Source organism: Schistocerca serialis, chromosome 3 (assembly GCF_023864345.2).
Source record: "Schistocerca serialis cubense isolate TAMUIC-IGC-003099 chromosome 3, iqSchSeri2.2, whole genome shotgun sequence".
In the NCBI taxonomy this organism is placed as follows: domain Eukaryota; kingdom Metazoa; phylum Arthropoda; class Insecta; order Orthoptera; family Acrididae; genus Schistocerca; species Schistocerca serialis.
In genome coordinates, this window is record NC_064640.1 from 110741627 (window position 1) to 110755830 (window position 14204).

At 38.5% G+C, this 14204-nt stretch overlaps 1 protein-coding gene across 2 annotated transcripts in view; it reads right to left on the bottom strand.

Annotated features, from left to right (window-relative positions):
- The window catches only part of LOC126469792 (TAR DNA-binding protein 43-like), an 84858-nt gene extending 81239 nt beyond the window's left edge, over nucleotides 1-3619 (bottom strand). For both annotated transcript variants that reach the window (XM_050097044.1, XM_050097043.1), the window contains exon 1: nucleotides 3287-3619. In XM_050097044.1, coding sequence (XP_049953001.1) covers nucleotides 3287-3524 — 238 coding nt within the window. In that variant the 5' untranslated portion in view covers nucleotides 3525-3619. The remainder of the gene's footprint in view (nucleotides 1-3286) is intronic.
- Nucleotides 3620-14204: the final 10585 nt, after the last annotated feature.

Below are 14204 nucleotides of genomic sequence, written 5' to 3' on the forward strand. Positions count from 1 at the left end.
ATTGTATTCAACCAAGCACATGCAATGCAACATCTTAATACAGTACAAGTTGCAAGGGCAGTCTGTTTGATCCAAGAAGCATATACTTTCTGTCATGTTGCTGCAGATGTAAATGTCTGTCCCACTGTAACCCATAGGTTGTGGACACAATACAGGGAGGCAGATCAGTACACAAGGTAAAAAGAACAAGGTCCCTGATGTGTGACAATCCCATGTGAAGAGCAATACCTGAACATCTCTGCATTGCGGCATCATACTGCTACCACCAGAGCCCTGCAAGACAACCTCAGAAGGGCAACTGCAGATGCTGTTTCCAATTAGACCATTTGGAACAGGTTGCTAAAAAGGACCTTATGACATAGGCGTGCTGTTTGAGAATTCGCTTCATAAGTCAACATCTCACAGCTCGCCTTCAGGTCTGGTGCTACCACATCAAATGGCAACTTTGTTATTGGCAAAACATGTTATTCACAGATAAGTTGGTATTTCCTCTGATGCAAGGAGTTGGCCATGTTCACATGGAGAAATGTATTTTGAGCAGTACTCGCCAATTATTGTCCAGGAAATCAACAGATCTGGCAAAGGTTCTGTGTTGACGTGGGGAGGCATCATTATTGACAGCTGTACAGATATTGTTGTCCGCGGTCACCTTCCCACCAGGTGCAACATCGAACACATCCTGTTGGCAGCTGCGTACGGTGGTGGTCCTGCATGTGGTGGGTGTCACCATGCATGTCTTGTAAAACCTGGACACTAAATTAATGGTGCGCCCAATTGTGAGTACCGACCTAAACTCCGTTGCGCATGAGTGGGACAAGCATGACAGATGTGTTAGTGATTGACTTGTTCCACCACAGACTCTCCAAGATCCATCAAGGGCTCTCATTGAAGAATGGAAAAGGATACTGCAGGGTGACTTCCGTAGACTTATACGGAGCATGCCATGTAGGTGTCAAGAACTGATAAATGCTCATGGAGGGCACATCCCATGTTACTGAAACTCTCAAAGTCCAACAAACAGTGCCCAGAGTGATGGGATGAATGTTTGTTTCTACTTTTGACACCTCTCTGACATTTCAGTCCTTGTTATGTAAATGAACAAGGACATTGTGATGTTTTGTCATGTACTTAATTTTTGAAAGATAAGGGTATAAAAGGGTAACATACTCAGTCCTCAATTATGGCTCAATGGTGTATGGCAGATGCCCAATGTCCTGTTCCCCCTATTTCATTTGAGCAGTGTATTACAGCACCTCAGCTATTATTTAATCATTGTTATTGCTTCTCCTTCTAACACTTCACTTAATCTGCTGTGTTGCGAGGATTGGTTAATCCATCAATTCCCCCAAAATTAATTCTTAGGCCATAAGTTGGAGATAAAGTATTTACTTTCACTTCCCTCAACCCTACTCCATTTCTCTCTCTTTCTTTGACCCCTTTACAACAAGTAAAACATTTGCAGTACATAAGTGTTTAATTTATTTCTTTATTTGGAAAACAGCATTTTTGCAATGGTCAATATTGACAATACATTCTGTTCATTCATAAATTACTCCAATGTCAATATGTGTAAGCCTATTGGGATAATAAGCTTGTAATAAGCTTGTGGATTTCAAACTAGGTATCTGGATTCATTTGTTAGTTTACAATGCCAATGTGTTATGATTACACATCTATGGCGACGTATTGGTGACCTACTTCCAACAGCGGATTAACAGACTGAAAAGATATCAATTGGACCTGGCAAATGTAACAGTTTCTCTATGGGAAAGTATATTACAAAATAATGAATTTTTAATATGTGACAAGCTAGTAATCTTACCATCACAGTGTTGTAAGAAAACTGACCCTTTAGACATGAGAAAATTCTCAGTTATACTTTTGTCATTTCAACTTTGGATGTTCTATGCAATATTAGTTATTTCCCCTCTTTTAAATACGAACAAAGGCAATTTTCCATAGACTTATTCAAAGAAAAACATATCTATTACAAAAATCTGTTTGGTTAATACACACAAAAACACATTTAAATATACCCTAAATGTTTGCTGATACACAACAGTTGTTTATTTATACACACACATACTATAACTTATACGAGATTTTTAATATATGGAGCAGTTGGTCAATAATTATTTTAAATCACATTGAAATTCATGGAGTTAATTTATAATGTATACTGAAAGATAACATTTTACAACACTATGTGCCTTTTTTTTATCAGTCACCAAAGAAAGATACTGACCGGCTCAATTGAATAATAATGGTTAACACCGTTACAACTATTATAATCTAGGATCGAACAAAGAACTTTTAATGCAAGATCAGAAATTTCTGAGAGAATTATTTTTACTTTACACAGAATGCTTATACGATCAATTGAAAGTGTACTCTTTTGTAATATAACTTCCAAACATGCATTAACCTGACTGCAACACGAATGCGAATTTAAAAGGAACAGAATCAGTAGTATTGTTACAAGCAGATCCACAGAAATCAACAACAACAAAACAACATAGTTGGCAAACACATCTTTACAGCACTACTGCAATCAGCCTAACGTAAGCACGCCGTGACAACTCGTAATTTTTGGGAAGAATAACAAATTGTAACGAATTACATTCAATATGGCATTCATTAGATATCTTCACATCATAAGACCACAAGTTTCAAAAGGGTGTCACAAAGTCCGTCATCACATCGAGAAGTACATAAGGCATGAAAGATTAACGGAAAATATAACGTCATGTCACTTTATGTTCGTCAGTTGCACTCTGCAAAAATGTTACACAGTCAAATAAGTCTATACTCTGAATACATATAACTCTGGGTTGTGCGGTATTGGTACTAGCTCCGTCAGCTGAACAACCTGTTTTCTGCAGTTTGAAAATAAAGACCCTGAACAGCGGGACAGTGGTTGGAAACTTGAATGGCAACTTCGAAGGGTAAGACTATTTGTTTACACAACTTGAACCGTACTAAAATAAAGTAGGCAACAAACAGAAAAAATGTTTTCGGTTGTTAACAAGTGACATAGAAGCAGGCAGTTGTAAACTAGGCAGTTTAAATGATTCCACGTCAAACACATCAACATACAGTAGATTTGTTTGTTTGTAAATATCCTTGATAACAAACTATGACACTGACAAAAACAAATCCAAACATAATTAAAAACATTCTTCCTCATCACGTTACTCCAGCTAAATGACCAGAATCTGCGCACTCTCGCCAAGAATGAGAGAAAGTACTGTCTGTACACACTCTAGCCAATACTTCATATACTAACCTTTAGGAAACACGCAGTAATACACTCCAGTTCCCCAGCCATTCTCTGGAGGGTGTAACCTTCCTTCTACGAGTCGAACGCCTCTCATTGTCCGGGATTCTGGATTCCGATACTTGAGACCGCAGGTACCAGGGAACTGAGCTGCTAGCGTTGAAAGCAATAATGTACTATCATCTTCGGTAGGGAGTTCTATGGGTTCTTCTCCTTCATCTTCTGCGACCTGTAAGTACGCGCTCATTATTCACTTTTATGTCAGTTTTACACTTTATCACAACACAACTCAGGCGCAGAACAGCGTCGTTTAATCGTCGGGTAGTTTAACATAAGCATCTTAGGGTGCCTTCAGAAATGATGCACAAAGATCTTCAACACAGTATGGAATGTAGCACTCAAGCACTGCCAGCAATCACACAACTGTATTTCTACACAGTCTTTGCGAAAACAACCTTTGGTACACAATCGACATTAACCCTTATGAACGGCAAGATGTATGAGTTTGAATGCGCAGTTTGTTATTATATAAAATTAATACTTTAGAGTCTTGAGACCATAAATATATATACAATGCTAGCAACAGCACCTAGTATTGCTAGTCTACAACAAAACTCCTTGTCAGTAGCGTCATCATCAAAATATCCCAAAGAATTGTCAGTACTGATGCATGAAAGATATCTGTATAAGATTCACAACGTAAATGGAGCGCTAAAATTGTATAAAGGTTATGATAATTGTTATACAGCAAACGTACAATCAGAAATCAAATGATAAATACATAGCGTTATTTCAGTATTGATTTTATAATTCATCTCTGCATGTTTCAAAATATAATTTGCTACTGCTTATTGGGTCTATATCCCACTATCCACAATATCATAGTGATCCGAATCGAACTAACTTTTTCATTGGGTCCGAAAAAACCTGAAAACCTAATTTTTAATAAGGTAGGGTAGAGCTGCAGTATTAACCAGCGTCAGCAACACTGACCTCTGTAAGACTGCATACAATTTACTGAACAGTACCATCGTGTTTGTCCTCTGTGTCATGTAATCATTATGACTGGTTACACAACGCAGTTTTCTGTGCATTTTTAAATTTGCTTATATTTCATGCCTACCAATAGATCGGGTGTCCCAATGTAATGTTTTATGTGTTCAACACTAAAATTCGAAGTACATTTGTTCAGAAGATAGGGTTAACCAAGAGTATTTCAGAGTTCCGAGTAGTGCACACCTATCGGTTATCTGCGGTACTACCGTAGGTGGCGAAAGGTAAGAAAAGCCCAGCTGGTACAAACGGGGTTGCCGGTGGGAGGGTACTCATAAAAGTCCAGACACTTACGTCTAGGGAGGTCAAATCTTGGTGCCTATCGGACGCTCTCGACTGGCCTCGGGTCTGCAAATCGTAGGGCTTTCTGGTGACAGTCAGCGAAAGCTTACAGTAGTCTACTTTGTACTATTCGCGTGTTTTGGTTATAATGCATTTGTTTAAGTTAATAAAGCGCTCATTTGAAAAATGTAAAAATAGAGTTGTAATTTGTGCTCCGCAATATGTGGCAGTAACGAATGCCTACATCGCCAAATTGACCAGGATACAGCCATGATCAGCAAAATTTCAGTAAAAATTAAACTTCTTACAACAATGCGGTGTCGGATCTAACACATCTTGTTTGTTTTCGTTTGTTGAGGAAATAGCGCTAATGTGTGTTATAAACCGTATGCAAACCAAATTAATTTGATTTATAAGGGGAAAAAACAGTTCTTTTAACTAAGTGACGTATACGACACGGCCTTGTGGCATTTGTTCTGATATTCCACTTTGTGGCAGGAAAGTTTACAATACTCACAGATGGCCGTCACTTTTTTCTTTATTTTAGGAGAATGAAAATCAGCTGAGGAGGTAAGGAATACAGCTTCCTAATAATCCTGAAAATCCTTACTACAGATTACATTTCGACATCATTCTCTGTGGCTTATAATCACGAACGCCTTAGTCCGAGCTGTTCCAGAAAATTATGGAAAAAACTATGTTGCCACAATGTTCTTCTACGCTCATACCAAATATTAGGTTTCTTATATGTGGAATTTGTACCAAATTTCATCAAAATCGTAACTAATGAAATAATAAATTTATTAATAATCGTTATTATTTTAAGATAAACAATATTATTCATTTGATGCGGCATAGCCTATGTAAGTTTACAAATCGTAACAAAGAAACAAACTATCGCTTGCTTTGTTATGATTCTCACCATAAAAATCTGTTTTGACGATTTTCTATACTTCTGTAACTGTCATTAGCAGTGATAATTTTCATTTGCTTTTTACTTATCATTAAAAACACAAATGGCAATCAGGCAGCAAAAACAGTTTGTATTCTAAACTCTCACTGTTGTACAGTGCTAAAGTAGTGTTAATAATCATTAATCCTGAATTCCTGCAACACAGTTCGCACTTTACTTGCAATTTCTTCATTCGAAACGTCTTTAGCAAAGAAAATTTCCTAGGTCACTACTATTGAGACTATGCACTATGAAACAGTTTGTCCAATTTTCAAAATATTTTGACACAGACAAGTATAAATACAGATAGTACAGATCTTGCTCTAATAATAAACTCATTAAGCTAACTAGCTTACATCACAATGTCAGTCAACTGTTTCTGACTGTCCACACCAGCGCAATACTTTAATAAATACTTCTGCACCTCCAAGAGAGTGAAATATACTTACAATAGTTTTTGTGTTATTGGCAGGTTCAGTCCACTGAAAGGAATGTTACATAATAATGCAAAGCTACTCGTAAACTACTTTAGTCAGAAAAGAACTTTTCTAGAGAACTGCATGAAGTTCCGCTCCTTAAAGTTAAAATTCAGCTTCAGGTTAATGAAGGAAACCAGCGACAATGACGTTTGTGCTGCCATCAGCGATAAACACCGGATTCATTCCAATTTGTCTGCATAGTCCTCTGTAATCAGAAATGTATAGTATTTGTCGTTTGAGATAATAAGAACTGGAACACTTTTCTCATGAAAAATTACTCGTTGTTCAGAGAGAACTTACGTATGTTTTTATAATGTGTTCACCATAAGAATAAACCTGATTTAAACATTACACTATGTATTCTTCACGTTTGCTTGAATCGCATTGGATTTCGTTTTACGTGCAGCGGAAGCCAAGCTGTATTCAGTCCAGTCAAGAACGATCATAACGATACGTTTTATGCTGTGTTACATGCACATAAGCTGAACGATAATGCAGGAAAACAACTTTACTGGCGCATTTAACTTTAACAGCACTGGGCAACCAGTTGGTCCAACTAACCTGCAATGAAGTGAGCAGTTGCAGTTCAGACATAAAAAGAGATGAGCAGAGAAACAGCTTCAAAAAAAAAAGTTCAAATGTGTGTGAAATCTTATGGGACTTAACTGCTAAGGTCATCAGTCCCTAAGCTTACACACTACTTAACCTAAATTATTCTAAGGACAAACACACACACCCATGCCCGAGGGAGGACTCGAACCTCCGCCGGGATCAGCCGCACAGTCCATGACTGCAGCGCCTCAGACAGCTTTTTTTTTAATAAAAACATTTATTAAAAAAAAACAATGTTACACATTCCAAATACATACTAAGTTATACATATATGAAGTTATTTAAACAAAACGGTTTGATCATTTCAGTTACACTGACGTTAAGGAAAGACAACGGAAGATTGTATTACTGACTAAATTACCAGAAAGAATTAAGTTAAACATCAAGAAAATTTTTTTTAAAGACATTGAAACTTCAAACCTGAAGAAGTAAAATCTGCACTTTGAATTACATGAGCTCCAATCTTTACAGAAGCATAATTAGTTCTTTATGATGGATATCAGCAAGTTGGTGGGATAATTTTAAATATAAAATAATTTAATAATCATATTAGACAATTTCTGAAATACTTGAGAATGGCAGAAAGGAGATATATAATAAAGTTGACTAGCCTTCCAGCTACACTTTCTGGATATTAGTTGCATGTTAAGTATCTGAAGTGATCAGATCTATATAACCAGTCTTTCACTGCGAAATTGACTTACACATCACAGTGCAAAAATGAACATGGCAATGTGCCAGCCATTGAATATTACATTTATCAGCTAGAATCTCATGGTTTTAATGAATCGATAAGGACATTTCTATAAAAACTGTCTATTTCCAAATTTCTAATATAAGCCAATAATGCACCTTTAATGTTTTGTGTTTTGACACTATTAGACACACAATCTCAATGTCACATAAGTTCTGTGCATTACTCTCTGAAGTAGAAAAAGCACACATCATAAATATACTGTAAAATCTTATATAATATCCTTAAGGTAACTACAATACATCACTGTCAACACAGTCTTCTATTTTATATTAACCAATGCCCATTCTTTCAAATACAATTTTTAACATATTACCGAACTTTTCCTTGTGGAACTCAAACAGCATGTGTACCTTGAACTCCATGATGCTATCGGATCCTAATTTGTTAAGGACGTAGTTAACAAAATTTCCCAGCAACCAGTAAACAGCGTTATTTTTTGCTTCTGGGAAATAGCATGCTTCAGGCCTGTGTATCAATGACAGCGATATATACTCAGGGGATGTTCTTGTAATCAGAACTATTTGCTCCCAGATCCACTTCCAACTATTCATGTGACCACTAGATGGCATTGTTGACATAAATTTGTTTCACAGAGTCCAATTGCGTGCAGTCTTTCATTGGTGCTAACTATGTTGTTAATTGTCTTGTACCATGACGTTTTTAGATTAGACGTGAGCACATTAGAACTAATGTTTTTCCAAATCTCAGTCCACTCAATGATAGGAAACTGTCGTTCTATTTTGTTCCTTCCTTCGCTTTTCTTTCATTCCCCCATTATGGCTCTCGATGTTAAGTGTCGCGACTGCCTGAGTTCGACACTGACATAACTAAACTCAACATAGAAAATCCTCACATGCTGTAAGCGACTGTTGATATTCTGCACATCAATCGGGGGAAGCAGGCTTGGAGGTTTAATGATCTCGAAAAGTTGGCTGGTTATGCTTTCTCGCGAGTCTCTTATTAAATTAACTTGCCTTTTGATAAAAAGAGCAGAGGCTTTATCCGTTATATCAGTTAATCCTAATCCACCGTTTTTAGGATCTAAAGTGGCTACTTTAGCTGGTACTCTGAACACTTCACCTTTCCACAAAAAGTTGGTGATTTTGGACATTATTCTTCTCGCTATCATTCTCGGCATTGGAAACAGCTGGGCAGTATAATAAGCCTTAGCAAGGATGCTTGAGTTGATATACTGTGTTCTTTGAACTTGGTTCATATATCGAGTTAAATTCTCTACAATGGCTCCTTGCACTTTATCTGCTGCAACTTTCCAATTTAAAGCCGTCATTTTTATAGGGCATGCTGTCAGGGTGATCCCAAGTGTTTTATGTTGTCGGACTAATTTTGCCCACTCGACGTTGATATTATCAGAACCTCTGAGATTTAACATATTACTTTTTTTCTGTTTGCATTGGCTCCAGATGCTCTACAGTATAAATCAATCACTGTTGTTAACGTGGTTACCTCGTCATTATTCCTTATAATGACCCCTATATCGTCAGCATAGGCTCTTATAACTGTTCTATTTCCTGATAATGTTAAGCCTTTTAATCTAGGATGGACATGTCGGAGGAAAGGTTCCAGCGAAATGGCGAAGAGCGACATGGACAGAGGACTTCCTTGAGGAACACCTCGTTGTATTTGCATCGGCCTGGATTGTTGACAGTTCACCGCTATTTTAGCATTTATTCCAGTTGCTATGTTCTTAATCAACTGTATGACCCTATCGTTGAAACCTGTTTTCTTCAATGTCTGTAGAAGATATTCATGATTTACTACATCGAACGCTTTATAAAAATCTAAAAACAATAAAGCACACTTTATGTTTGTTACAGAAGTTACTGCAATGATATCCCTGAATTCCGCTAGATTTTGAAAAATGGTTCTGCCTTGCACACAGTTCTGATGTTGACTAATAATTTTATCTGTAAGGCATGAAATTCTCTTGTTTATTATTCTAGCAATTAATTTATAATCAGAATTCGCAGTGAAATTGGACGAAAAATATTTAAATCTTTGTTTCCATAATTTTTTGGCACCAGAACAATTTTACTTTCCTTAAACTCAGCCGGAATTATTTTACGCTGAATAACCTCATTTACAATGTCCGTGATTTTCGCACCTACTATTGGCCAGTAACGGATGTAAAACTCTGCAGGCAGACCATCCGGTCCTGCGGATTTTTTTGGTGGTGAGGCACACAGAGTCTCATATACGTCTTCTTCACTGACAACCTCGAGAAAATTTTCGTTGTCATCTTCTGTCAGCTGCGAGGCTAGGATGTCAAGGAATTCTTCCAAGGAAGCATCACTACTTTGATGTACAAAATATCGCTCGCAATAATAGCGATAAATCTCGTCCTTGATATCCTGCTGGGTTCTGAGAATCGTACCGTTATGTTCGAATTTCATCAATAAAAGTCCTCCCGTTTTTCGTATGCTTCACTAAATGATATAGGGAAGTAGTTTCATCTTCTGACACCGAATTTGCCTTCGATTTTATTTTCAACCCTTCCATTTGACTTCTCTTGATATTAAGTAACTTGGCTTTGACTTTTTTGATGTCTGCTATCCGAAGTGAGGAACCTGCTGAGACTTGATCATATAGATCTCTCAAATAGGAATAGTAATACTCTATAGTGAATTCATTTCCCTTGCGCTCTGGGCACTGTATTGAACAACTTTCTTCAACTTTGGTTTTGCCATTTTAACCCACCAGTCAATAGCAGTGGCATATCTACTACAGGCTCGCAGGCATATTGCCCATGTTTCTTTAATCAGACTTCTAAATCATGATTTACTAACAAGGAAGTGTTCAAATTCCACTGATTCTTGAATCGGCGAATCGGCTGTGTTGTTAGATATATGCAAGCTAAGACACTTGAATGGTCTGAAAAGTACGTAGGAATGGTTTCTACTTTAGTCACGGAAGTTTCAAGATTTTTAGAAATATATAGTCTATCAATCCTGCTACGTGATGTTGCCGTGACATACGTGAACTCAACAGTGGAGGGGTATTTGATTTCCCATATATCCTTTAATTCTAAACCAGTAACTAGTTGTTTTAGTTCACTTGAGAAATTAAAATCAGGTAACTGATCTTTTCTATTTAAAATACAATTAAAATCACCTCCAAGTAATAACTGTCTTGGCGATTTCCTTAACAAGTATATCAGGTCATCTTTGAAGAAACGTGCCCTGTCAGCTCGATGAGAACTTCCTGAAGGGGCGTACAAGTTGATGATAGTCACATCATAGATATTTAGTCCTATTCCCCTTCCGGATTCCAGTCGTTCCACCTCGATTATTGTAATCCCCTCCCTCACCAAAATAGCTGTTCCAACACTTGTTTCGGGAGATACATTTATGTAACTGAAAAAACCGGGAATTACCAAATCCGAAATTACAACTTCTTGTAACAGGGCAATATCAGTCGCGGATTCGTACAAAAATTCCTTAAGGGCCGATAATTTCAAACTGGCGTGATTTTATTTATGTTTATTGTGGTGGCAGAATAAGATTGCGTCATTGTGCTGTCACTATGTAGTTGTTTTGATGAACTAATTTAGATTCCTGTGGTTCAGGGTTCAGTTAAGCTGTAACAGTTTTCTCGGAAGGCTGAACATGGAATAACACTTCAATCAGTTTATTAGTTACTGTCCCGTTTTTTTCTACTTCTGATGTTTTCTCTTGTACTGCAAGCAGACTGATTTCCTGGTAAACTTACTGATTTTTCCTCCAGTGATTCGTGTACGACCGTTTCGGACTGAACATTCTTTGGGCTTGGGTCGCCCCTACCGGATTTTCCCTTCCCTTGGTTACGAGCTATACTCTCATTTGGTTGCGTCGGTATTTTACTTCGTGGCTTATCTGGAGCAGCAGCAGACGCTTTCGCAATTTCGGTTGCCGGCACCTGCCCTGAGGTGTTGACCGTGATTTCAGTTTGGCCACCACTTCCTCGTTCTTCATTAATTTCACTCACTTCCTGATCGAGGGAAACAAATGGAGACTGCAGTTTTGCAACCTCTCCCTGACTTTGTTTATTAACAGATAGATTCTGATCTTTGCAATCGGCTACTGCACCTGTTGTTTCTTGCAAATTAATGCTGCTTACACCCCCTTCATTTTCTGGTACCGTATGTGTATTATCTTTCTGTTCATTAGTTTCCATTCGCATTTTGCCTTCAGGTTCCTCTGCCTCCTCATCGCACTGTTTTTGCTTGCGAAGTGAGGGAGTGGGACAAGACAGCTCGTCTTCTGAACAACTATCAGTTATCTCCAGAGGTCGTTTTTTCGGTTGCATTTCACTTTCACGAGTCGTAGCAACAGGGTTTCTTTTTGTTGTTAACGGGGGAGATTGACTGTTATCGTGAAGGGAGACATCAGCTTGGCCCGCTGCGTTAACATCCTCAACCAGTTGTTCCGGGCTATTCTTTGGTAACAGATCATCTAAGGTAAGCTTCTGAAGCTGTATCAAATTACTTTTAAGAACAACAGTTCGCCGCGGACATTTCTGTCTGAAGTGGCCGGTTTCGTTGCATATATGAAATGTAACTTCCTGACCTGTATAAACAATGTGTGCCTTATACCCACAAACAGTTATGTGAGACGAAATATTCGTCTTAACGTCCATCTCTACACAGTGGACCCCGTTAAAACACTGCAGTTTAAAGCGAGGCTACCATCTTTCATTTGCAATTGATTTAACGTCTCCGTGGTTTGAAAGAGCTTCCTTAATCTTATCATTTTCAATTTCAACGGGAAGATTCAAGACACGAACGGTTTTGTAATGAATGTCCGCTCCATAGATGGAAACCTTACTTTTATAACCATTTATATGTACAAAATCTACTTCATAGCCCCACTTTCGTAACACTTTATCAACAGTCGAAGCACTGATTAACTTGACAAAAACACAGTATTTTTCCTGATCCAGTTGCCACGTATGGACTGTTTGAGAATTTAGACCAATTACCTGTGTAATCCAGTCATCTATTTCCAGGGATGTCGGCTGAACAGGACGGGATTCCTTGTCAAAAGCAAATACCAGAGTATTCTTCCTGAAGTTTGTAGCCATGGTTAATCAAGCGTAGCAATTTCGGTTAAACAACCGAAATTCCAAGTAGCAGCAGCAAGACCAGAAAGAGCGATCAGATCACAAGGAACAGGAACGAACACGGAGATTAACGGACGGACGGCACTCGGCGAAGCACAAGTACAGAGATGTAAACACTGAAGTGCAGCGCAACAGTTAACAGCGGCCACTCGCGAGCGCGGCTGAAACGGAACTACTCGGCTAATCCCGCGCGGCGAAACAGCTTCGAATGTCATTTAATTTTTAAAGAGAGTAAAATAATATTCGGCAAAACCCGTAAGGTGGCTCCAGATCAGTTGTGTTGGGTTGATATTGTAATGGCACAGCGCAAAATGTAAAAATACAACATCCGTAAGGTGGGCTCGATACTGTGTAAATGATTGTTTTTTCTGTTTTTCTATGACACTTACCACTCTGGTTCGTGTGAGATTACATCTATGGTATAAAAAAATGGACAGAGTCCAAATAAAAAGAATTTGATTTTCCATTTTGTTCTAAAAATTCGACTGTTATGTTTTCTTAATTTAAGCAACCTTTATTAACAATCTCTCATAAAACATCGATAATTACGAATTTATATTTGAAATTAAAATGGGAATTTCGGTTGCAATATGTAATTATAAACGAGAACACGTGCACTATTCATAAAAAGTGATGATGAATCGTACAATTACGGAATGTAGGTATTTCAAATTGAACGAAAAAAAGGATGACCAAGGTGAGACTTGATCGAGTGAGCCATGAACTACACGACATTATCGATCTACTACGCTACAAGTTCCGCTATCCATGCCGTGTGTATTTGTAACTCAATTGTATTAAATATACACTATGTGTTCAAAAGTATCCGGGCACACACAAAAACATACTTTTTCATATTATGTACACTGTGTTGCCACCTACAGCCAGGTACTACATATCAGCGACGTCAGTAGTCATTAGACATCATGAGAGAGCACAATGGGGCACTCCGCGAAACCCACGGACTCCGGATGTGGCCAGGTGATTGACTGTCACTTGCGTCATACGTCTGTACGCGAGATTTCCACACTCCTAAACATCCCTAGGTCCACTGTTCCCGATGTGATCGTGAAGTGGAAACGTGAAGGGACACGTACAGCACAAAAGCGTACAGGCCGACCTCATCTGTTGACTGACAGAGACCGCCGACAGTTGAAGAGGATCGTAAGGTGTAATAGATAGACGTCTATCCAGACCATCACACAAGAGTTCCAAACTGTATCAGGATCCACTGCAAGTATTATGAAAGTTAGGCGGGAAGTGAGAGAACTTGGATTTCATGGTCGAGCGGCTGCTCATAAGCCACACATCACGCCAGTAAATGCCAAACGACGCCTCGCTTGGTGTAAGGAGCGTAAACATTGGACGATTGGACAGTGGAAAAACGTTGTGTGGAGTGACGAATCACGGTGCACAATGTGGCGATCCTATGGCAGGGTGTGGGTATGGCGAATGCCCGGTGAACGTCATCTGCCAGCGTATGTAGTGTCAACAGTAAAAATCGGAGGCAATGGTGTTATGATGTGGTCGTGTTTTTCATGGAGGGGGCTTGCACGCCTTGTTGTTTTGTATGGCACTGTCACAGCACAGGCCTATTGATGTTTTAACCACCTTCTTGCTTCCCACTGTTGAAGAGCAATTCAGGGATGGCAATTGCATCTTTCAACATGATCGAGC